Genomic DNA, 26,599 nt, shown 5'->3' with positions numbered 1-26,599 from the left:
AGCGACTTACAGTCATGCGTGCATACATTTTTGTGTATGGGTGGTCCCGGGGATCGAACCCACTACCTTGGCGTTACAAGCGCCATGCTCTACCAGCTGAGCTACAGAAAGTGGATACTCATGGATGCGCATCGCAATTGTAAAATGTCAACACAATTGGAGACACCACGTCATTTTTGGAGACATGTTATTGACAGTAAACTATTGTAGATGCGACTGCTAACTAAATAAAACATTTTAGCTGGCTAGCTAATCATCTTAGCTAAATGTGGGGCAAACAATTCAGTTATTTACCGTTAATTTGAGGGATTGGGGTGAAAGAAATCGAGTTACATAGTGATACTTTACGATATACTGTATTGACAATATCGCAATATTTTAGCGCTAGTTGGCTGTACCTGCACCAAAACACCATTATTGTTCCTTCATAGCTTGTTCTCAATCTTTTCACATTGGGAGCCAATTTGTTTTCAGCACTTTTATTTCCATGACTGATCAAAACTCGTTCTCATGGCTTTCTGATCCCTCTGCAACAGACATATGGTGCGCAATAAAATCACAGTATCGAATCGCAATACGTATAGAATCATGAGACTCGCAATGCTGATGCATATATCTTATCGTGAGGTTCCTGGCAATTCCCAGCCCAAGTTCATTTGCCACAACAAATCTCTTCGCTAGCAAACGCGATGTCTTCTCCAAAACGGCAATGTGTCTCCAGCAATGTTTACTTTTTTGACGTTCTATGGCATCTCCACTTTCCAAGCATATATGACCACATGTAATATTTTGGTAAGTGATGCAAATAGTGAACTATGTAGGGCCAGGATGTAAAATATATGTAGCTGCAGCAATTTCTCTTATCTGATATGGTAAGTAATGGGGCTTAATGTATAGCTCCCTAAGAGTTTGACGAACGGGTCCGTGCACGCGATTCCAGATATCTTTACCTCTGAATAAACTGCCTTTATTATACCATATCCACCCTGTCCAAAGTCTCTACTTGGTCTCAGTTCTCCAGTAAACTTGTGATTATCAACACTAACCTCATCGTTGTGGCGGCGGACAGCTAGCCTGTATCCCTCATCAAGTTGAGTGGCAATGTTATTTTTCCGTTCGTACCAATTTTTGGAAAATCCTCGGGTGTAGGACTTTCCGCCTTTAGTAGAAACCTGTTGAATTATTAAATTTGGTCTGGGAGGTCCTAATTGTTTCGTTGCCAATTTATCTTCATTTGTTCGCCGACAAAAAGGAACTTCTTTCAAAGACACAATCCGCTCTTTTCTCAGTTACGTTCATGGTTACGTTACGTTACGTATGACGAAAGCGCGTAAGTGCAAGCCCTCAGACACCCATAGAGATTGTATTGAAGGCTCTGAAATTTGAAAAAAATAGATTTTACATGGGAGTCTATGACAGACTTCTGGGCGATTTTCAACCTGACTGAAATCGCCCCAAAAGGGGGGGGAGCCATTTGAAGCACGACTTTAGCCTGATTCGACATTTAGTGGCAGTGTGGCACTGTGGCAGATCAGACGTATAGATTACAACACTGATAACTACTGTTGCCGTGATTATAATTGATTAGAAAAAAAATCCCTTCCTTTTCCCGTTTGGCAGTGCGTCGCCCATATCGCCCTATTGAACAGGCCGCCCCTGGCGCTGACCAACTGGCAAGTGCCTTCACTGACATTTTCAACATATCCCTGACTGAGTCTGTAATACCAACATGTTTCAAGCAGACCACCATAGTCCCTGTGCCCAAGAATACTAAGAACCTGCCTAAATGACTACAGACCCGAAACACTCACGTCTGTAGCCATGAAGTGCTTTGAAAGCCTAGTCATAGCTCACATCAACACCATTATCCCAGAAAACCTAGACCCACTCCAATTTGCATACCGCTCCAACAGATCTATAAATTATGCAATCTCTATTGCACTCCACACTACCCTTTCCCACCTGGACAAGAGGAACACCTATGAGAGAATGCTATTCATTGACTACAGCTCAGCGTTCAACACCATAGTGCCCTCAAAGCTCATCACTAAGCTAAGGACCCTGGGACAAAACACCTTCCTCTGCAACTGGATCCTGGACTTCCTGACGGGCCGCTCCCAGGTGGTAAGTGTAGGTAACAGCACATCCGCCACGCTGATCCTCAACACGGGGGCCTCTCAGGGGTGCGTGCTCAGTTCCCTCCTGTACTCCCTGTTCACCCATGACTGCATGGCCAGGCACGACTCCGATGACACAACAGTGGTAGGCCTGATCACCGACAACGACGAGACAGCCTATACGGAGGAGGTCAGAGACCTGGCCGTGTGGTGCCAGGACAACAACCTCTCCCTCAACGTGATCAAGACAAAGGAGATGATTGTGGACTACAGGAAAAAGAAGAGGACCGAGCACGCCCCCATTCTTATCGACGGGGCTGTAGTGGAGCAGGTTGACAGCTTCAAGTTCCTTGGTGTCCACATCACCAACAAACTAACATGGTCCAAGCACACCAAGACAGTCGTGTAGAGGGCATGATAACCTATTCCCCCTAAGGAGACTGAAAAGATTTGGCATGGGTCCTCAGATCCTCAAAAAGTTATAAAGCTGCACCATCGAGAGCATCCTGACTGGTTGAATCACTGTCTGATATGGCAACTGCTGGGCGTCCGACCGCAAGGCACTACAGAGGGTAGTGCGTACGGCCCAGTACATCACTGGTGACAGAGAAAGGCCCTAATAATTGTCAAAGACTCCAGCCACCCTAGTCATGAACTGTTCTCTCTGCTACCGCACGGCAAGCGGTATCGGAGCACCAAGTCTAGGTCCAAGAGGCTTCTAAACAGCTTCTACCCCCAAGCCACAAGACTCCTGAACATCTAATCAAATGGCAACCCAGACTATTTGCATTGTGGGAATCGAACCCACAACCCTGGCGTTGCAAGCGCCATGCTCTACCAACTGAGCTACACAGGACTATTCTTAAAACTGCATTGTTGGTTAATTAAGGGCTTGTACAGTGCCTTGCAAAAGTATTCATCCCCCTTGGCGTTTTTCCTATTTTGTTGCATTACAACCTGTAATTTAAATTGAATTTTATTTTGATTTCATGTATTGGACATACACAAAATAGTCAAAATTGGTGAAGTGAAATGAAAAAAATAACTTGTTTTTCAAAAATTCTCAAAAATTAATAACGGAAAAGTGGTGTGTCCATATGTATTCACCCCCTTTGCTATGAAGCCCCTAAATAAGATCTGGTGCAACCAATTACCTTCAGAAGTCACATAATTAGTTAGATTGCACACAGGTGGACTTTATTTAAGTGTCACATGATCTGTCACATGATCTCAGTGTGTGTATATATACACCTGTTCTGAAAGGCTCCAGAGTCTGCATCACCACTAAGCAAGGGGCACCACCATGCAAGCGGCACCATGAAGACCAAGGAGCTCTCCAAACAGGTCAGGGACAAAGTTGTGGAGAAGTACAGATCAGGTTTGGGTTATAAAAAAATATCAGAAACTTTGAACATCCCACGGAGCACCATTAAATCCATTATAAAAAAATTGAAAGAATATGGCACCACAACAAACATGCCAAGAGAGGGCCACCCACCAAACTCACGGACCAGGCAAGGAGGGCATTAATCAGAGGCAACAAAGAGACCAAAGATGACCCTGAAGGAGCTGCAAAGCTCCACAGCGGAGATTGGAGTATCTGTCCATAGGACCACTTTAAGCCGTACACTCCACAGAGCTGGGCTTTAAGGAAAAAAGCCATTGCTTAAAGAAAAAAATAAGCAAACACGTTTGGTGATCGCCAAAAGGCATGTGGGAGACTCCCCAAACATATGGAAAAAGGTACTCTGGTCAGATGAGACTCAAATTGAGCTTTTTGGCCATCAAGGAAAACGCTATGTCTGGCGCAAACCCAACACCTCTCATCACCCCGAGAACACCATCCCCACAGTGAAGCATGGTAGTGGCAGCATCATGCTGTGGGGATGTTTTTCATCGGCAGGGACTGGGAAACTGGTCAGAATTGAAGGAATGATGGATGGCGCTAAATACAGGGAAATTCTTGAGGGAAACCTGTTTCAGTCTTCCAGAGATTTGAGACTGGGATGGAGGTTCACCTTCCAGCAGGACAATGACCCTAAGCATACTGCTAAAGCAACACTCAAGTGGTTTAAGGGGAAACATTTAAATGTATTGGAATGGCCTAGTCAAAGCCCAGACCTCAATCCAGTTGAGAATCTGTGGTATGACTTAAGATTGTTGTACACCAGCAGAACCCATCCAACTTGAAGGAGCTGGAGCAGTTTTGTCTTGAAGAATGGGCAAAAATCCCAGTGGCTGGATGTGCCAAGCTTATAGAGACATACCCCAAGAGACTTGCAGCTGTAATTGCTGCAAAAGGTGGCTCTACAAAGTATTGACTTTGGGGGGGTGAATAGTTATGCGCGCTCAAGTTTTCTGTTTTTTTTTCTTATTTCTTGTTTGTTTCACCCCAAAAATATTTTGCATCTTCAAAGTGGTAGGAATGTTGTGTAAATCAAATGATACAACTTGGAATTAAAAATGATTTTGGGGGGGTTTGTAAGGCAACAAAATAGGAAAAATGCGAAGGGGGATGAATACTTTCGCAAGCCACTGTAAGTAAGCATTTCACTGTAAGGTTGTATAAGGCGCATTTGACTAATAAAATTTGATTTGATTTGAATGCCAAGCGTCACGTCTGGAGGAAACCTTGGCACCATCCCTATGGTGAAGCATGGTTGGGGCAGCAGCATGCTGTGGGGATGTTTTTCAGCAGCAGGGACTGGGAGACTAGTCAGGATCGAGGGAAAGATGAACGTACAGATAGCAAAGTACAGATAGATCCTTGATGAAAACCTGCTCCAGAGCGCTCAGGACCTCAGACTGGGGCGAAGGTTCACCTTCAACAGGACAACGACCCTAAGCACACAACCACGACAACGCAGGAGTGGCTTCGCGACAAGTTTCTGAATGTCCTTGAGTGGCCCAGCCAGAGCCCGGATTTGAACCCGATCAAACATATCTGGAGAGACCTGAAAATAGCTGTGCATTGATGCTCCCCATCCATCCAACCTGACAGAGCTTGAGTGGATCTGCGGAGAAGAATGGGAGAAACTCCCCAAATACATGTGTGCCAAGCTTGTAGCGTCATACCCAAGAAGACTCGAGGCTGTAATCGCTGCCAAAGTTGCTTCAACAAAGTACTGAGTTAAAGGGTCTGAATACTTACGAAAATGTGCTATTTCAGATACAAATCAGTTTTTGCTTTGTCGTTATGGGGTAGTGTGTATGTGTGGATTGATGAGGGGAAAAAACTATTTAATAAATTGTAGAATAAGGCTGTGAAAATGTGGAAAAAGTCAAGGTGTTTGAGTTCTTTCCGAATGCATAAGGAGGGTGAATTAACGGCTGCTGCATAGTCACTATGGGAATTATTTCTAGTGCGCTCAGTTCAGTTGTGCATAAGATAATTTTTAAACTCTAAATGGTTAAAATAGTGAGACGTGAAAATCTGAGTTTGCTTCATGTACTATCATCCTAAATTTAAAATATGTAATTATTGTGCCATATTTATGTATGATGATGGTAATATTATTTTATATTACGCTACTAAATCAAATTAGCGTAATAAAACAATCCCCATAAAAATATGTCTGTTTAAGCTATCTGTTTTTTTGCATTGGATGCGTCTCAATCCTCCACATCCACTTATGTCGCACTTCCGCATCTGGTGACAGAGTTAGAGCAGTGTTTGTCAGACCATGAGACATCCCGAAAATCTGGTCTTCTTACAAAATTGTCTGTAGCATCCGAATCGTTTGGCATACATTATCTCTCAGATATAGGACAGACACTTCAGAACAAACTTCCTTTTTAGATTTTTTGGAGGGTACGATCTGTTGTTCCATGTAGTGAATCTGTTTTTCAATGTGTTTGTATCGGCTAATAGCAGTAAGGCCAAATAATATTTTTAATCAAATGTTTTTTTAAATGTATTTCTTTGATACTTCAAAATCAAATAGCTAAATTATCCTTGGTATGACCATCTTAAAACAATTCCATATAGCTTAGTAGACCCCCACTATAGTGTAATTTAGAAGAAGTGTCATTAGCCCACGTTCAGAATGACTGGGCATCAGTCAACTTTTGGGCACCACTATGGCGGGCGCCTTTTTAGAACGGTCATAACAATGGCATGACGCGACAGAGTGACGAAGGTGCAACACATTGATTATTATTTAAGGTCTGCCATGTCTTATGAATGTCATCAAAAGCGACGTTTATGTATTTTAGAGGAGTTACATCTCCTTAGCCCCATCCCTCAGCTGTATACCAAAATAAGTGGTGGGACAGCCTTTTTTTTGTTTTTCTGATCAAAGACTGTACCTTTTTTAATGAGAGTTTTGTCATTGTTCTGACAGAATAACCTCACATTTACTGGTGCCATAAATGGTGATGTGTATGTGTGGCGAGAGCACTTTCTGGTGCGGGTGGTGGCCAAAGCACACACAGGGCCCGTTTTCACGATGTACACCACACTCAGGGACGGCCTCATCGTGACTGGAGGGAAGGAGAGGCCGTGAGTACTCGGACTTTGACTTAAATTGATTCTTGCTCACAGTTTACAGAAAATGTGAGCAATACGTGTTACATGATACAGGATTTAAAATCAAACATTACGTTTTTTTTTTTTTTTTTACTGTATTGTTTAAAGTTACAAATGGATTGTTAAAAAGGACAGTGCAACGATTGATGCATACACAATTCTTCATTTGCTATTCTTCATCTAAAAACATACATAAAGCAAGAATTACTGTGATCATAGAAGTGTGATGCAATGTAAAAGGAATGGATGCACATATGTACATTAATTTAAAAAAAAGCTGTATGTGTGCGTGTTAATACCATTCAAATTAATTCATTGTTTTTGTAAGATTGTATTTCGTTTTCCCACAATTAAACATTTAGACATGCATAGATCCTCGACTCGACATGACTAGGGAAGGACTTATTGCACAACAGTCAAAACAGAAAAACAGAAAACTCGACAAACATTAATCACATCACACTTGCTCAGACCCACATGTCAATGTTTTATTTATTTCTGATATTGTTACTTATCTATTCTCACAATCAACAGCCATTGGTTTCAGACATCGGTTTTCCAATGCTTGCAAGACTCTGCCCCATATGGCTTCAAATTGTGCTATGTTGTTTCTGTCTGTAACTAGATTTTTTTCAATATTTAAATAATAAAGCATTTGATTCTTCCATTCAAATTAATTCAATTCAACAAACGTTACTCCACCCAAAGGAGCAATTATTCATTTTATTCATCCCAGAGTGACAAGTAAACAACAACATGACAACAGGAAGAACATAACACAACATATAGCATACTGTACATGACAAACTCACACACAGCAACTTATGTGTTCTTAACAGGACTAAGGAGGGCGGAGCAGTTAAGTTGTGGGACCAGGAGATGAAGCGCTGTAGGGCATTCCAACTGGAGACTGGGCAGGCAGTGGAGAATGTTCGGTCTGTGTGCCGGGGGAAGGTAGAGTTCTGTGTTCTTCCCACTTATACATGAACTATCAATGTCTGCTTTGTGATACTTGAATTCTGAACTGGACCCATATAAGCTTACCCTAGACACTCAATAGGGGTGAATCCTAACTTCCACTAATTTTCACTTAGTCTCCCGTTGACATTGCATGACTAAGTGAAAATTCAATTTAATTAAGATTTGCCCCGTAGAGAGGATTAGATAGAGAGATATTATATGGTAATAGCTTAATCTTGCCTTCTAATTGGCTGGGTGGAATTGTCGCAATCTACAGGAGTGGGAAGGAAGTAGGGGGGTAGGGATCAATTACCAATTTAGAAGAAGAGTTGCTTTTGTTTCCCTAATGTGCTTTGGGAAGGCTTTTTACGAAAATATTGTGCACAAAAAAATGTAAACTTTATTTTATCCTGGAACATGCTAACATAAACCTATTATATGTACTTTAACATGAATATTCTCTTTTAATATAGTCAGTTTATACTGAGTATCTGTAGGTATTATCATGATTGATTGTGAGGGAGATTTTTTAGTGGACTATGAGATAAAACTGAGTTAATCACGAACATATAGTTAGAATTCTCTTATTGCTAGGCAATAACTTAAGTGGGTCATTTCACTGTGTGTATGTGTGTGAAGTGGGAATCTGACCTAGGGTCGAATTGCTCGCTCTTACTTAAATCCATGGCTGTCCTACTTTATCAGAGACTGAAACCAGACTGTGGCCTTTGCCTCTCTCCTCAAACAAAGTGGAAAGAGCGGCACCAGGGTTGAACAGAGTTCAGCCTAAACCTTTGTCTCTCCTTGGCTATCTTCTTGATTGATTACAGCATGATTGGGTGGGGTTTGTGTATGTTTGAAAGATTAAGTATGGACCTGTCATGTCCAACAATCAGTCTTCAGGTCAAGCCCGGGAGTGCCGGGGTTGAACAGAGTTTAAACTAAACATGAGTGTTTTTGCAAGATAAGGGATTGATTGATTTTATTACTATTGATTCTGAACTGAATTAAAGTCCAATTTAGCCGCCATCATAGACAAAGGAAGTGGGCGGAGCGATAGAGAGCGGGAAAGTGAAGAGGGAGGGATTTGAGTTAGAAGGGATGCGAATGGGACTATATAGATGGGGAGCAGAGGGAGAGAAGGGGGGCTACTCTGCAGACCAGCACGCCTTTGTTGAATTGAAATAGTCAAATCTTGATTCTACAAAAACTCTTCAAGAACTTTGATTTTTAATAAAGTATAGGGATTATTTTCCACAACAATTGTACTGTAAATTGAGAAATACAGTATTCCACGTTCATTCAAGGAATAACCCCACGTTATTTATTTTTTATTTCACCTTTTTAATACAGGGTAAAATCCTTGTTGGAACTAAAGATGGTGAGATCATTGAGGTGGGTGAAAAGAATGCTGCCTCCAACACCATGATCAACGGACACACTCAGGGGAGAATCTGGGGACTAGCTACTCACCCCTCAAAAGACATGTTCATTTCTGCCAGCGATGACGGCACCATCCGCATATGGGACCTGGCAGATAAGGTGAGTGATAAGGATGGAGAACAGTCTGTCTTTTAGGGTGCGTTCAAACCCCAAAATATTAAATGCATGTCAGACGCAGCGGTGTGTTGGGTTGGGGAGATTGTCATTGTTGTTCTGAATCCACTGCCCCTCGTCAAGTTCGCCACCCCACACCCCTACCCCGTCCGTTGGTCTACCCTGTACAGAGCTCACGTGCGCCCAGTTATGCCTTTTTCCCAGTCTGCCCTGTACTGAGATTGCGCGGGCCCGGTATCCGAACATGCATGGCTTGAAATGCGGTCACCGGTCTTGTGTGTGTGTGGCAAGATTTACCGAGTTTAAATATCAACAGTACTACCACAGCAGCATAACATTTGATTAACACTTGATTTCCATCATCATCAATATTCGGTCTGGTTGGCTGATAGCCTACACGCAGCAGCACTTCATAATGTATTTCCTTATAGAGTCTGAGGAGCTATATGGCCTAGCTGCTAGCTAGCTGCCTATCAAGCTAGCGGGGCTTTTGAGTTCTTGAACGCAGCCCGCGACACTGTTAGCCAAAAAGTATGTGACTAGACTCAACAAAAAGAAGAAGAAACTGTATTATGAAGCCAAGATCAATGATATAAAGAATGATGAAGAAAAAAAAACTTTGGAGTAATTTAAATGAAAATATGGCAGAAAGACAAATTCAACTCCATCTTTCATCAAGTCAGATGGCTTATTCATCACAAAACCATTTGAGGTTGCCTATTATTTTAATGATTACTTCATTGGCAAAGTGGGCAAACGTAGTCAGGAAATGCCAACAATGAACAGTGAGTGAGCCATCGTATTCATGCGAAATAAATAAATAAAATAATGAAAGAAAAGCATTGCAAGTTTGGATTTTGTAAAGTTAGTGTCGGAGAGGTGGAAAAAGTATTGTTTTCGATCAATAATGACAAACCTGGCATTGACAACTTAGATGAAAAGCTACTGAGGATGGTAGCTGACTCTATAGCCACTCCTATCTGTCATATCTTTAATCTGAGCCTATAGGAAAGTCTTTGTCCTCAGGCCTGGAGGTAAGCCAAAGTCATTCCGCTACCCAAGAGTGGTAAAGCAGCCTTAACTGGTTCTAACAGCAGACCTATCAGTTTGCTGCCAGCTCTTAGCAAACTGTTGGAAAAAATGGTGTTTGACCAAATACAATGCTATTTCTCTCTATACAAATTAACAACAGATTTTCAGCATGCTTATAGAGAAGGGCACTCAACATGTACTGCACTGACACAAATGACTGATGATTGGTTGAAAGAAATTGATAATAAGAAGATTGTGGAAGCTGTACTGTTAGCTTTCAGTGCAGCCTTTGATATTATTGACCATAACCTGTTGTTGAGAAAGCTTATGTGGTATGGCATTTAGTGGATTCAGAGCTATCTATCTAATAGAACTCAAAGGGTTTTCTTTAATGGAAGCTTCTCTAATGTCAAACATGTAAAGTGTGGTGTACCGCAGGGCAGCTCTCTAAGCCCTCTACTCTTTTCTCTTTTTACCAATGACCTGCCACTGGCATTAAACAAAGCATGTTTTCAGAAAATAAAGTTAAGAAAATATTTACTAAATAAACTAAAGTAAAAAATTTAAACAAAAGTAACAATAAAATAACAATAACGAGGCTATATACAGGGGGTACCGGTAATGAGTCAATGTGCGGGGGTACAGGTTAGTTGAGGTAATTTGTACATGTAGGAAGGGGTAAAGTGACTGCATAGATAATAAACAGTGAGTAGCAGCAGTGTAAAAACAAAGGGGTGTCAATGCAAATAGTCCGGGTGGCCATTTGATTAATTGTTCAGCATTCTTATGGCTTGGGGGTAGAAGCTGTTAAGGAGTCTTTTGGACCTAGACTTGGCGCTCCGGTACAACTTGCTGTGTGGTAGCAGAGAGAACAGTCTATGACTTGGGTGACTGGAATCTTTGAACATTTTATATAGGTTCTGGATGTCAGGAAGCTTGGCCCCAATGATGTACTGGGCCATACGCACTACCCTCTGTAGCGCCTTACGGTCGGATGCCAAATCTTTTTAGTCTCCTGAGGGGGAAAAGGGGTTGTCGTGCCCTCTTCACGACTGTCTTGGTGTGTTTGGACCATGATAGTTTGTTGGTGATGTGGACACCAAGGAACTTGAAACTCTTGACCCGCTCCACTACAGCCCCATCGATGTGAATGGGGGTATGTTCGGCCCTCGTTTTCCTGTAGTCCACGATCAGCTCCTTTTGTCTTGCTCACGTTGAGGGAGAGGTTGTTGTCCTGGCACCACACTGCCAGGTCTCTGACCTCCTCCCTATAGGCTGTCTCATCGTTGTCGGTGATCAGGCCTACCACTGTTGTGTCATCAGCAAACTTAATGATGGTGTTGGCCACGTAGTTGTGGGTGAACAGGAGTACAGGAAGGGACTAAGCATGCACCCGTGACGGGCCCCCGTGTTGAGGATAAGCTGGCAGATGTGTTGTTGCCTACCTTTACCACTTGGGGGCGGCCCATCAGGAAGTCCAGGATCCAGTTGCAGAGGGAGGTGTTTAGTCCCAGGGTCCTTAGATTAGTGATGAGCTTTGTGGGCACTATGGTGTTGAACGCTGAGCTGTAGTCAATGAACAGCATTCTCACATAGGTGTTCCTTTTGTCCAGGTGGTAAAGGGCAGTGTGGAGTGTGATTGAGATTGTGTCATCTGTGGATCTGTTGGGCGGATTGCGAATTAGCGGGTTTAGGGTTTCCAGGATGATGGTGTTGATGTGATCAATGACCAGCCTTTCAAAGCACTTCATGGCTACCAACGTGAGTGCTACAGGGTGGTAGTAATTTAGGCAGGTTACCTTCGCTTTCTTGGGCACAGGGACTATGTTGGTCTGCTTGAAACATGTTGGTATTACAGAATCGGTCAGGGAGAGGTTGACAATGTCAGTGAAGACACTTGCCAGTTGGTCCGCGCATGCTCTAAGTACACGTCCTGGTAATTTGTCTGGCCCTGCGGCCTTGTGAATGTTGACCTGTTTAAAGGTCTTGCTCACATCGGCTAAGGAGCGCGTGATCACACAGTCGTCCGGAACAGCTGGTGCTCTCATGCATGCTTCAGTATCGCTTGTCCCGAAGAGAGCATAAAAGGCATTTAGCCCGTCTGGTAGGCTCGTGTCACTGGGCAGCTCGCGGCTGGGTTTCCGTAATAGTTTGCAAGCCCTGCCACATCTGACGAGCGTCAGAGCCGGTGTAGTAGGATTCAATCTTAGTCCTGTATTGACGCTTTGCCTGTTTGATGGCTTGTCTGAGGTCAAAGCGGATTAGTGTCCCGCTCCTTGAAAGCGTCAGCTCTAGCCTTTAGCTCGGTGCGGATGTTGCCTGTAATCCATGGCTTCTGGTTGGGATATGTACGTACGGTCACTGTGGGGACAACGTCGTCGATGCACTTATTGATGAAGCCGGTGACTGAGGTGGTATACTTCTCAATGCCATTGGATGAATCCCGGAACATATTCCAGTGTGCTAGCAAAACAGTCCTGTAGCTTAGCATCCGCGTCATCTGACCACTTCCGTATTGAGCAGTGGTGGTAAAAGTACCCAATTGTCATACTTGAGTAAAAGTAAAGATACCTTAATAATGACTCAAGTAAAAGTGAAAGTCACCCAGTAAAATACTACTTGAGTAAAAGTCTAAAGGTATTTGGTTTTAAATATACTTAAGTATCAAAAGTAAATGTAATTGTAGAAATATACACTACCAGTCAAAAGTTTGGACACACCTACTAATTCAAGGGTTTTTCTTTATTTTTAATTTTTTTTACATTGTAGAATAATAGAGGAGACATCAAAACTATTAAATAACACATATGGAATCATGTAGTAACCAAAAAAGTGTTGAACAAATCAAAATATATTTGACATTCTTCAATAATAAACTGGTCCTGAACATCTCTTTAAACTAAGAGCATTGTATTTGGTACAAATCATTCCCTAAGTTCTAGACCTCAGCTGAATCTGGTAATGAATGGTGTGGCTGTTGAACAAGTTGAGGAGACTAAATTACTTCTGTTACCTTAGATTGTAAACTGTCATGGTCAAAACATATAGATTCAATGGTTGTAAAGATGGGGAGAGGTCTGTCCATAATAAAGAGAAGCTCTGCTTTTTTGACACCACACTCCAAAAAGCAAGTCTTGCAGGCTCTAGTTTTGTCTTATCTTGATTATTGTCCAGTCGTGTGGTCGAGTGCTGCAAGGAAAGACCTAGTTAAGCTGCAGCTGGCCCAGAACAGAGCGGCACGTCTTGCTCTTCATTGTAATCAGAGGGCTGATATAAATACTGTGCATGCCAGTCTCTCTTGGCTAAGAGTTGAAGAGAGACTGACTGCATCACTTCTTCTTTTTATAAGAAATATGAATGTGGTGAAAATCCCAAATTGTTTGCATAGTCAACTTACACAGAGCTCTGACACACACACTTTCCCCACCAGATATGCCACCAGGGGTCTTTTCACAGTCCCCAAATCCAGAACAAATTCAAGAAAGTGTACAGTATTATATAGAGCCATTAGTGCATGGAACTCCATTCCATCTCATATTGCTCAAATGAACAGCAAACCTGGTTTAAAAAAACAGATAAAGCAACACCTCACGGCACAGCGCCTCTCCCTTATTTGACCTAGATCGTTTGTGTGTATGTATTGATATGTAGGCTACGTGTGCCTTTTTAATTTTAATTCATGTAATTCTGTCCTTGAGCTGTTCTTGTTTATTAATGTTCTGTATTATGTCATGTTTTGTGTGGACCCCAGGAAGAGTAGCTGCTGCTTTTGCAACAGCTAATAGGGATCCTAATAAAATACCAAAAACCAAAGGCAAACATTTTCTGGACCCTAGGCTACTAATAATGGTCCCCATTTGTACAACTTCTTTAAGCGCCTCTACTTTACTGCTCTATGCCACTACGCAAATGTGATCATATGCATGCAATACTTTATTATTTTTAATTCTGGTACCTCAGAGCTCCCCAGGTCTCCCACCTCCCGATTTACAAATTAAGCACTGAACACAGGTAGTTTAGACTCTAGCTAACCACCATATACTACAATATCCACACAAGCCACTAGCCAGCCAGCCATATATCATGAGTTAGAAGATTATTAATATTAGGCTATATTATAAAGTTATTATTTAAGAGCATTGAAGATAAATCACAATCAGTCAAAAAAATATTGAACTAGCTAACTAGCCGATTTACATCAATCATCAACATCAATTATGTCAATCATGTCTTTAAGGAGGCACTGTAACTTGTTTGCTTACAATTTGTGATGAGTTAGTGTGTTGCACAAATAAATATGCCTGTGCAAAAAGAAAAAATTATAATCGCTACAGAGGCAGTTAGTATGTTATGAATTTTGAGATTTGAATGATAAAAGTGTGTGGGGGGGGGGCTTTTTTCATTTTTAGCACGTGCCCCCTGAAAGGACTATGCATGGCCCTGCGCCTCGGTACTGTTACTGTCTACCTGTTCTTTCACTCCTAGAAACTTCTAAACAAAGTCAGCTTAGGCCACCCAGCCAAATGCACAGCCTACAGCCCCAATGGAGAGATGGTGTCCATAGGCATGGAGAACGGAGAGTTTATCGTCCTCCTGGTCAACTCCTTAACAGTGTGGGGCAAGAAGAGAGATCGGAGTGTAGCCATCCAAGACATTCGGTGAGCCCACCCTAGGACCCTTATTTTTCAAGGTGGTTGTGGGGATGGGTTGTATTTGAGTTATTTTTTTCTTCTTAAAAATAAAAACAGGACAGAAACAAGAAGAAACTATGACAAGACAGGACAAATACACTGAGTGTACAAAACATTAGGAACACCTTCCTAATATTGAGTTGCTCCCCATTTTGCCCTCAGAACAGCCTCAATTTGTCGGGGCAAGGTTTCGAAAGCGTTCCACAGGGATGCTGGCCCATGTTAACTCCAATGCTTCCCACAGTTGTGTCAAGTTGGCTGGATGTCCTTTGGGTAGTGGACCATTCTTGATACATACGGGACACTGTTGAGCGTGAAACCCAGCAATGTTGCAGTTCTTGATACACTCAAACCAGTGCGCTTGGCACCTACTACCATCCCCCGTTCAAAGGCACTTCAATCTTTTGTCTTGCCCATTCACCCTCTGAATGGCACACATACACAATCCATGTCTCAATTGTCTCGAGGCTTAAAAATCAGACTTTAACCTGTCTCCTCCCCATCCTTCATCTACACTGATTGAAGTGACTTTAACAAGTGACATCAATAAGGGATCGTAGCGTTCACCTGGATTCACCTGTTCAGTCTGTCATAGAAAGAGTAGGTGTTCCTAATGTTTTGTGCACTCAGTGTATTTAAATAAAATAAAACCATAATAATATTGATACATTTGTCCAAATATTGTGGGGATGGGGTTTGGAAGGTTGCAGGTTAAGGTTATGCTGAAGCCATAGTTTGGTTCTCTATTCACTCTGCTGTTGGTAATTGTCATGTTACCAGTTCAGTTCCATTTATATGAGGCAAATTGTAAACAAATGATGTTTAGCGTCACAATCATGTTAAGAATGTCATTCATTGAGTACTACAGATATTCACGGGTTGCATGTTTCGTCACAATATTGTTTTGAACGTTTGTGTTGTACTGATGCCCGACTGAGCATTCTACTCAATGCATTGTCAATGAGCACTGATGAAGATTTCATCAAAAGTTCATTACAGTGGCTTGGAAATACAATGGCATTCAAAAGGAGGCAAATAATTAGTAGGAAAACCTTTTGTCATCATTTTGATGTCGCCAGAATAGACTTCTGAGATTGATGGGAGGCCACCGGATTTTAGCTAGCTAACATTAGCATTGCTAGCTATTTTTTACGTACTTTGCTAGCTAATGACAACATTGCCATCTGTCTAAAGTAAATTTGACCACATGATGATGCTGGCAAAATAATTTCCTACTAAATATTTGACTACTTTAGCAATGCATTGTATTTCCAGGCACTATACTGTAATTTAGACAAAACAGTAGTTAGCCTCCCTCCAGAATGACTGGTCTTATCACCACTTTAGGGTACCCCTATGGCGCCACCGGTAGAGGGCGGCTTGAGAACGTTCATAACAATGGCATGATGTGACGGAGGTGTAAATGAATGAATACAGTGTCTTCAGAAAGTATTCACACCCCATGACTTTTTCCACATTTTCTTACAAAGTGGGATTAAAATGTATTTAATTGTAATTTTGTCAACGATCTACACAAAATACTCTAAAGTCAACGTGGAAGAAAAATTATATTCTTTTTTTATTTATTAATGGAAAATAAAACACTAATATATTTTGATTAGATAAGTATTCACCCCCCTGACATGTAAGATCACATTTGGCAGTGATTACAGCTGTGAGTCTTTCTGGGTAAGTCTCTAAGAGCTTTGCAAACCTGGATTGTACAATATTTGCCCATTTTATTATTTTAAAAGTTCTTCAAGCTCTGTTGTTGATCATTGATAGACAGCCATTTTAAAGTCTTGCCATAGATTTTAGGTTATTGTCCTGCTGAAAGGTAGATTTGTCTCTGTCTGTTGGAAATCAGACTGAACCAGGTTTTCCTCTAGGACTTTGCCTGTGCTTAGCTCTTATTCCTTTTCTTTTTATCCTAAAAAGCTCCCTTGCTGATGACAAGCATACCCATAAAATGATGCAGCCACCACCATGCTTGAAAATATTAAGTGGTACTCAGAGATGTGTTGTGCTGGATTTGCCCCAAACATAATGCTTTGTATTCAGGACAAAAATGTTACTACTTTGCTACATTTGTTGCAGTATTACTTTAGTGCCTTACTGCAAACAGGATGCGTGTTTTGGAATATTTTTTTTCTGTACAGGCTTCCTTCTTTTCACTCTGTCATTTATTGTGAAGTAACTACAATGTTGTTGATCCATCCTTAGTATTCTCCTATCACAGCCATTTTAACTCTGTAACTGGTTTAAATTAACATTTGGCCTCATGGTGAAATCCCAGAGTGGTTTCCTTCCTCTCCGTCAACTGATTTAGGAAGGACGCCTGTATCTTTGTAGTGACTAGTTGTATTGATACACCATCCAAAGTGTAATTAATAACTTCACGATGCTCTAAGGGATATTCAATGTCTGCTTCCCTGGTCTTTGTCATTTCAGCTTTACATTTTTTATTAATTTGTACATATTTCTAAAAACAGAATTCCACTTTGACATTATGGGGTATTGTGTGTAGACAAAAAAAACACAATTTTATCAATTTTAAATTCGGGATGTAACACAACAAAATTTGGAAAAGGTCAAAGGGTGTGAATACTTTCTGAAGGCACTGTATCAAAGAAAGCAAGTACTTTTTGCATTTGAAAATGTCGATGGATGCATTTGCTCTATTGTTTGCCTTTTTATTTGGTGTCCCACTCTTTAATCTCCCACTCTTGTCCCACTCTTTTGGTGATTTTCCATTGAGCGTTTTGTCCAGGACTAGGCTTAATCTGTGTCCGGGAAACCAGCCCATACATTATGGCATTAAACAGGGCCATTCTTTTTTATAAAGATTCAGCCCGGACAACCGTCTGCTAGCGGTGGGCTCTGTGGACAACGCGGTGGACTTCTACGACCTAACTCTGGGTCCTTCACTCAACCGTATTGGCTACTGCAAGGACATTGCTGGCTTTGTCATCCAGATGGACTTTTCCGCTGACAGCAAGTACATCGAGGTAAGACAGGAGAATATTTTCATGCCTATATTGTTCTCTTTGCAGACAAAAAAAAGAGCGACTTAATTGATCAAATGAAAAGAGCCCTCCTCAATCTATGTTTCTGTGCACTGGGACCCCTCACATTAGTTTTTGTAAACTGAGAGGTGGCTCTTGGCAAATGTAACTAGCACGGAGATCATCAAATTAAGTGGTAATGAATGTTTTACTCACCTGAAAAGTTATTACGTTATCCGTTCAACAGTCTTATTATGTTATCTGGCAAGTAATTATTAAAGAGGCAATCTGCGTTTCAAACAACAATAAAGCAGTAACCTGCCACTTTCTTAGTAAACAGCTGAAGAATGGGGCTGGAGAAATGTAACCACTCTCAAATTCATAGACGGAGCAATGGATGCAAGGATGGACCATCCATGAGATCAAAACGATAGCTATAGCCTTTACTGTGTTTCTTTACAATGACATTGTTTATAGACAGTAGAATGAAACGAGCTTATATTTTGGGTTGTGATGGAGTACGACTGTTGAACTAAGCTCATGAGACATTTCTATTCTTCAAGAATTAATGGCTAGACGTCATTCATTTTAAAGTCCAAAAATGAGGTGTCAATCCCAGATTGCCCCTTTAACCGGTTTAATTTCATTATTAATGAAAAAGTTATGATATTATTGAAAGTTATTACGTTAACCAGTGTTATTATGTTATCCATTGTTACAAACTCTCTTTACCTCACAGTAGCTGAATTGCGTGGGATGTCATTACAGGTATCCACAGGTACGTACAGTCGGCAGGTCCATGAGGTTCCATCAGGAAAGATGGTAGCCGAGCAATCTGTCATTGAAAGGATCACTTGGGCCACCTGGACAAGGTAAGATGCTTCAAGAACTAAAATATTTAAATGACAGTTGTAATGTGTTCATATTTATGTTCTAAAACAGCTTGCACAGAACGTTCCCGTAACATTCCCTAAGGGTTCTCATTTGGTGATTTGAAAAATAACTTTCCCACAATGTTCAGGGAACTAAAAATGTGTTTACTGAGTGTCTTCAGACCCGGCGCCAGGATAAAGTGACTAAGGGGGCAGTTGAAATCGGCGTGGGGGCACAGTTTTTGGAGGTTCTTGCATTGGAATTATATAGAATTCTGCTTATATCACGCTATACAACAATAAACAAAGTTCAAATGCTTTTGACCGAGAAGTGACAGGTTGGTGCGAAATCTCTGCTTCGCTTTATCAGCACCATGGACAGCCCCCTACAAACTAAAGCAAGATTTTGATAATAACCAACCAGCTCCATTGTTTCTTACCTCTTCAAAAGAGTCACATTTGTGTCCTTAAAAAACAGCCTATAACTAATTACAAAAACACTATTCCTTGTGTTTCGTTATGTAGCATATGAAAAACTTTATTGCCTATTGTTTTAGTGGTTTTTACATTCCTAAAACAATAATTGTCCACCTCACGGTTCAGCTGTCAGAGATTTGAGCACTAAATGCATTGGCCTATTGGCTTAGTATTAATATTAAAAAAGCGAATGAAAGGGAGGGAGGTGGCATGCTACGACACCGACATGAATTTCTTTATTCTTGTCGGATAGGCTACTGCGTCTGCTATACAGATATAGGCGTACAGAAGGAGGTTAATTTGTACATTTTCTTAGAATATTTTTTATAAAGATAAGCATTATATTGTTTGATTATAGCAGCAACTCTGGTAGGCCTAAAACATTCTTCCACACCTCAGTTCAACTGTCAGTCATTTAGAGCACCTGTGCCCACTGCCTTCATACCATAGGCCTGCAGTATAATAGGCTAATAGCCACACCAACCCTTCGCAAAAGTTTCTAGGGAATATTATATTGCGGCAAACACAACATTACAGTTGGAACTTAATTTGGCCAAAGAAAAGGGCTCAACAGAATGAAACAAAACACTTGCGAACTGGTTTAAACCTTAACAAAAGTTTTGAAGGGGCTATATTGCAGCAATTACCAAGAAAGGCTAGTGCCTTACTGTACCCAACAAATGACAGCAATAGGCTACTTACAGTGGCTTGCGAAAGTATTCACCCCCCTTGGCATTTTTCCTATTTTGTTGCCTTACAACCTGGAATTAAAATAGATTTTTGGGGGGTTTGTATCATTTGATTTACACAACATGCCTACAACTTTGAAGATGCAAAATATTTTTTCTTGTGAAACAAACAAGAAATAAGACAACAACAAAAAAAACTAGAGCGTGCATAACTATTCACAAGTCTCTTGGGCTATGTCTCTATAAGCTTGGCACATCTAGCCACTGGGATTTTTGCCCATTCTTCAAGGCAAAACTGTTCCAGCTCCTTCAAGTTGGATGGGTTCCACTGGTGTACAGCAATCTTTAAGTCATACCCACAGATTCTCAATTGGATTGAGGTCTGGGCTTTGACTAGGCCATTCCAAGACATTTAAATGTTCGCCTTAAACCACTCGAGTGTTGCTTTAGCAGTATGCTTAGGGTCATTGTCCTGCTGGAAGGTGAACCTCTGTCCCAGTCTCAAATCTCTGGAAGACTAAAACAGTTTCCCTCAAGAATGTCCCTGTATTTAGCGCCATCCATCATTCCTTCAATTCTGACCAGTTTTCCAGTCCCTGTCGATGAAAAACATCCCCACAGCATGATGCTACCACCACCATGCATCACTTTGGGGATGGTGTTCTCGGGGTGATGAGAAGTGTTGGGTTTGCGCCAGACATAGCGTTTTCCTTGATGGTCAAAAAGCTAAATTTTAGTCTCATCTGACCAGAGTACCTTCTTCCATATGTTTGGGGAGTCTCCCAAATGCCTTTTGGCGAACACCAAACGTGTTTGCTTATTTCTTTCTTTAAGCAATGGCTTTTTTCTGGCCACTCTTCCGTAAAGTCCAGCTCTGTGGAGTGTACGGCTTAAAGTGGTCCTATGGACAGATACTCCAATCTCCGCTGTGGAGCTTTGCAGCTCCTTCAGGGTTATCTTTGGTCTCTGTTCCCCCTCTGATTAATGCCCTCCATGCATGGTCTGTGAGTTTTGGTGGGCGGCCCTCTCTTGGCAGGTTTGTTGTGGTGCCATATTCTTTCCATTTTTTTTATAATGGATTTAATGGTGCTCCGTGGGATGTTCAAAGTTTCTGATATTTTTTTATAACCCAACCCTGATCTGTACTTCTCCACAACTTTGACCCTGACCTGTTTGAAGAGCTCCTTGGTCTTCATGGTGCCGCTTGCTTGTTTGTGTTGCAGACTCTGGGGCCTTTCAGAACAGGTGTGTATATATACTGAGATCATGTGACACTTAGATTGCACACAGGTGGACTTTATTTAACTAATTATGTGACTTCTGAAGGTAATTGGTTGCACCAGAAAGATCTTATTTAGGGACTTCATAGCAAAGGGGGTGAATACATATCCACGCACCACTTTTACGTTGTTTCTTTTTTAGAATGTTTTGAAACAAGTTATATTTTTCATTTCACTTCACCAATTTGGACTATTTTGTGTATGTCCATTAGATGAAATCCAAATAAAAATCCATTTAAATTACAGGTTGTAATGCAAAAAAATAGGAAAAAGGCCAAGGGGGATGAATACTTTTGCAAGGCACTGTATCTTAAACTAAATACATAGCACACAATTTAAAAGACAGATCAAATGTCTTAACAGAATGAAACAACACGTTTTGCATAAAACAAAAAAATGGTGGTTAGATTATTAAATAGGCCTTTCAATAATATCAATGATATACAATAATGATAAAATGATAATAAATACAAAAACATTTATAAATTAAGTTTTTCAGTTGGTGGTACCAGCTGATGATTTGGTCGCACCAATTTTTTTTCTGGCATCACGCAATAGAAAAACTTAGTAGGCCTATCATCTTATAAAGTAATTCACAGTGCTTTATAAAACAAAATGTAATAGACTGCTGAGATGGTATTGAAAAAATAAGTTATTTCATAATTTTGTGATGTTTTGATTCAAAATATTTGAATGTGCAACCTAATCCAGTGATTGTCATGCATTTTTGGTAGACAATTATGCTATTGTTATACAGTGGGGAGAACAAGTATTTGATACACTGCCGATTTTGCAGGTTTTGCTACTTACAAAGCATGTAGAGGTCTGTAATTTTTATCATCGGCACACTTCAACTGTGAGAGACGGAATCTAAAATCCAGAAAATCACATTGTATGGTTTTTAAGTAATTCATTTGCATTTTATTGCATGACATAAGTATTTGATCACCTACCAACCAGTAAGAATTCCGGCTCTCACAGACCTAGACCTGTTAGTTTTTCTTTAAGAAGCCCTCCTGTTCTCCACTCATTACCTGTATTAACTGCACCTGTTTGAACTCGTTACCTGTATAAAAGACACCTGTCCACACACTCAATCAAACAGACTCCAACCTCTCCACAATGGCCAAGACCAGAGAGCTGTGTAAGGACATCAGGGATAAAATTGTAGACCTGCACAAGGCTGGGATGGGCTACAGGACAATAGGCAAGCAGCTTGGTGAGAAGGCAACAACTGTTGGCGCAATTATTAGAAAATGGAAGAAGTTCAAGATGACGGTCAATCACCCTCGGTCTGGGGCTCCATGCAAGATCTCACCTCGTGGGGCATCAATGATCATGAGGAAGGTGAGGGATCAGCCCAGAACTACATGGCAGGACCTGGTCAATGACCTGAAGAGAGCTGGGACCACAGTCTCAAAGAAAACCATTAGTAACACACTACGCCGTCATGGATTAAAATCCTGCAGCGCACGCAAGGTCCCCCTGCTCAAGCCAGCGCATGTCCAGGCCCGTCTGAAGTTTGCCAATGACCATCTGGATGATCCAGAGGAGGAATGGGAGAAGGTCATGTGGTCTGATGAGACAAAAATAGAGCTTTTTGGTCTAAAATCCACTCGCCGTGTTTGGAGGAAGAAGAAGGATGAGTACAACCCCAAGAACACCATCCCAACCGTGAAGCATGGAGGTGGAAACATCATTCTTTGGGGATGCATTTCTGCAAAGGGGACAGGACGACTGCACCGTATTGAGGGGAAGATGGATGGGGCCATGTATCGCGAGATCTTGGCCAACAACCTCCTTCCCTCAGTAAGAGCATTGAAGATGGGTCGTGGCTGGGTCTTCCAGCATGACAACGACCCGAAACACACAGCCAGGGCAACTAAGGAGTGGCTCCGTAAGAAGCATCTCAAGGTCCTGGAGTGGCCTAGCCAGTCTCCAGACCTGAACCCAATAGAAAATCTTTGGAGGGAGCTGAAAGTCCATATTGCCCAGCGACAGCCCCGAAACCTGAAGGATCTGGAGAAGGTCTGTATGGAGGAGTGGGCCAAAATCCCTGCTGCAGTGTGTGCAAACCTGGTCAAGACCTACAGGAAACGTAAGATCTCTGTAATTGCAAACAAAGGTTTCTGTACCAAATATTAAGTTCTGCTTTTCTGATGTATCAAATACTTATGTCATGCAATAAAATGCAAATTAATTACTTAAAAATCATACAATGTGATTTTCTGGATTTTTGTTTTAGATTCCGTCTCTCACAGTTGAAGTGTACCTATGATAAAAAATTACAGACCTCTACATGCTTTGTAAGTAGGAAAACCTGCAAAATCGGCAGTGTATCAAATACTTGTTCTCCCCACTGTATATTACTGTTAAAATAGAGCTCCTGAATTGTCTTTTTTTTCGGGGGGGGGGGGGGGGTTCAATATCATTGGCAAATTTATTTGGGGCTAATTCACCACCGGAAACTCAAAACAAATTAGCTAGATCACTAACTCTAAAGATAATACCACTCATAGTAGCCATGTATTAATCTAACAGTACATTTAATGTCCCAAAAAACTTTTCACTATAGGCATACTTTTCACTATAGGCATACTCTCTAAATGTTGTTTTATTTAAATGAAAAAGGCCTCCTTTCTCTCTCCTCAGCAGCAGGGCAGACCCGGACAATTTGGCTGGCTACAATTTTATTTATCGGCTTTTCATTTATTTTATCGGCCAAAAAGCCAGCAATTACCTGCTAACGGAAACCCAGCGCCAGGGGTGAAAAAAGTACTCAATTGTCATACTTGAGTAAAAGTAAAGATGCCTTAATAGAAAATGACTCAAGTAAAAGTTGAAAGTCACCCAGTAAAATACTACTTGAGTAAAAGTCTTAAAGTATTTGTTTTTAAATATACTTAAGTATCAAAAGTAAATGGAATTGCTAAAATTTACTTAAGTATCAAAAGTAAAAGTATGAACCATTTCAAATTCCATATATTAAGCAAACCAGACGGCACATTTTAAAATGTATTTTTATTGAGGGATAGCCAGGGGCACACTTCAACACTCAGACATAATTTACAAACGAAGCAGTGGGGATGCAGTGAGTCCGCCAGATCAGAGGCAGTAGGGATGACCAGGATGTTCTCTTGATAAGTGTGTGAATTGGACCATTTTCCTGTCAAAATGTAACGAGTACTTTTGGGTGTCAGGGAAATGTATAGAGTAAAAAGTACGTTATTTTCTTTAGGAATGTAGTCAAGTAAAAGTTGACAAAAATTGGAATAGTAAAACTACTTAAGTAGTACTTTACACCACTGCACAGCGCCCCAGTGGCTTTCCATAGCCCCCCTACACACACCGTGGCATGCTCTGTTCATTGTGCTGACACAATACAGCGGAAATACAGATTTTGCGCCAACCTGTCACTCAATCATTTGAACTGTTTTGCTATTTTTACTGAGGGGGGCACAAATTTCAACTGAGGGGGCTAAACTTTCTTTTGCCCCCTTTTGGAGCCGTGTACGAGTTTCTTGCTAGCTGCTTGACACTCTAAAACTGAAACTTTTCTACTGCTGTATTTTATAAGTCTCTCATGACGATTAACATTTAGCTGACCAGCGCACATGAGATTTGGTTCTGGGTCTGATATGTATTATATTGATTTGGGCCCAAAGTCATTAACAGTTAAGTACACTGATGATTTACATGATTCCATTTGATGACTCAACTTCGATCATAATAATAAATGTATAATATGACAGTATTCAACATGTACATACCACCCCCAATTTAATGGCATTTATTTTTTTCAATTCAAACTTTACGTTTTTTAACAGTAAACTTGCTTGCTTTCACAGTGTACTAGGAGATGAGGTGCTGGGGGTGTGGCCGCGAAACGCTGAAAAGGCTGACGTCAATTGTGCTTGCGTCTCTCATGCCGGCCTCAATGTAGTCACTGGGGATGACTTTGGCCTTGTCAAGCTCTTTGACTTTCCATGCATTGAAAAATTTGTAAGCATTTTCCGCGTGACTACCAATTTACACCCATTTTTTTTATACCAACATTAGTGATTTTATTGATATTATAAAAATTTGTGAATTTCTATATTTTCTGCAGTTGAAATAATAATAATTTTACTTATAATAATATAACTATTATACATTTATCTTTTCATAGGCCAAACACAAGCGCTACTTTGGCCACTCGGCTCATGTGACAAATATACGTTTCTCCTACGATGACAAATATGTGATCAGTGCAGGTGGCAATGACTGCAGGTAAGTAAAAGGATATGTCTGTCACCCTGGTTTCCTGAGGGAGGGGAATGAGACACAAAACATTTAGTATGAGATATCCCACAGTCAGATGTAACAAAAAGTATGTTTCCCAAGGGAGATAAGGACATGGCACCTTAAGTTTTGACTCTCCATAACGAGCAATGAGGACAGAGCTATAATAGTGAAACTATCTGGGTCGTGTTCATTAGGCACCAATTTTCTGTTAAACTTCCCTAACGAACTCGACCCTGGTGTTATGTTCCATTCCCCTCCTTCAGGGAACCAATATTACACACTAAAATGGATGGCATAACTATTTACTCTGTTATGCCGATTGAACCGAATAAAAGGAATGTAATTATATATTACTTTTGTTTCTCGCACACAGTTTGCTTGTATGGAAATGCCTGTGATTAAGTGTCACCAATTGTCACTGGAGCTCTTCAGATGCGAAGAAAGGATCCGGATGCCTCAATCTGAACTGCTGCATGCCTGAAATGCTGCATTTACACATTTGTGGACTGATAATGACCTTGACCAATGCAAATTATAGGGTAGAACTAGAACAAAAACCTCTAACCTGGAATCAAGAAAATAACATTGCTATTGTGATAGAACATACAGTCCTCTAAAAGCTGACTGACTGATTGTCATCAGGCGGTACATGGCAATGTCTCAGGGGATACTTAATACGTTACGAATATAATTCAGTTTGTGAATTCCTGTGTTACACTTGAAGTTTTGGGATTAGTGAATTGTAATTGTGACAATTGATTTATTTGTTTGTGCAAATAAGTATAGGGTATTGATAATGATAATAATTAGTGTAAATGCTTTTTTTTACAGAGACAAATCTCAGTGATATTGAAGGGAGTGTCAGCTATAGAGCAAGTTTCAGAAATGTGATGAGAATCTATTTCATCGACAGTGTGATATTTTGGAAGTGGAAAATATAGGTTACAGTATACTGTAAAACATATTAGGCATATTCACTGAGAGTAATGTATGTTTCAGAGGGTCAAATGGTGTTGTACCACCCTAATCCTTGTTCAACTTTTTCTTCTCATGCTTAACACATGAAATGGCAAGAACCACGGTCAAGTCAATTTGTTATACAAACAC

The 26,599-nt window shown here is 40.9% G+C and overlaps 1 protein-coding gene across 1 annotated transcript in view; it reads left to right on the top strand.

Annotated features, from left to right (window-relative positions):
- LOC311130366 (echinoderm microtubule-associated protein-like 6) overlaps positions 1-25,890 on the top strand; it is a gene marked incomplete at both ends in the record, with an annotated part of 81,746 nt that extends 55,856 nt beyond the window's left edge. Inside the window, 9 exons of the mRNA XM_084163090.1 lie at positions 6,461-6,618; positions 7,485-7,599; positions 8,959-9,147; positions 14,680-14,852; positions 17,731-17,893; positions 18,659-18,762; positions 25,057-25,210; positions 25,377-25,477; positions 25,866-25,890. Coding sequence (XP_084019216.1) covers positions 6,461-6,618; positions 7,485-7,599; positions 8,959-9,147; positions 14,680-14,852; positions 17,731-17,893; positions 18,659-18,762; positions 25,057-25,210; positions 25,377-25,477; positions 25,866-25,890 — 1,182 coding nt within the window. The remainder of the gene's footprint in view (positions 1-6,460; positions 6,619-7,484; positions 7,600-8,958; positions 9,148-14,679; positions 14,853-17,730; positions 17,894-18,658; positions 18,763-25,056; positions 25,211-25,376; positions 25,478-25,865) is intronic.
- Between the last annotated feature and the right edge of the window lie 709 nt (positions 25,891-26,599).

Source organism: Coregonus lavaretus (assembly GCF_964263955.1).
Source record: "Coregonus lavaretus genome assembly, chromosome: 6".
Taxonomy (NCBI): Eukaryota; Metazoa; Chordata; class Actinopteri; order Salmoniformes; family Salmonidae; genus Coregonus; species Coregonus lavaretus.
The sequence above is the reverse complement of the archived record's forward strand: the minus strand, read 5'-3'. Positions and strand labels throughout refer to the sequence as shown.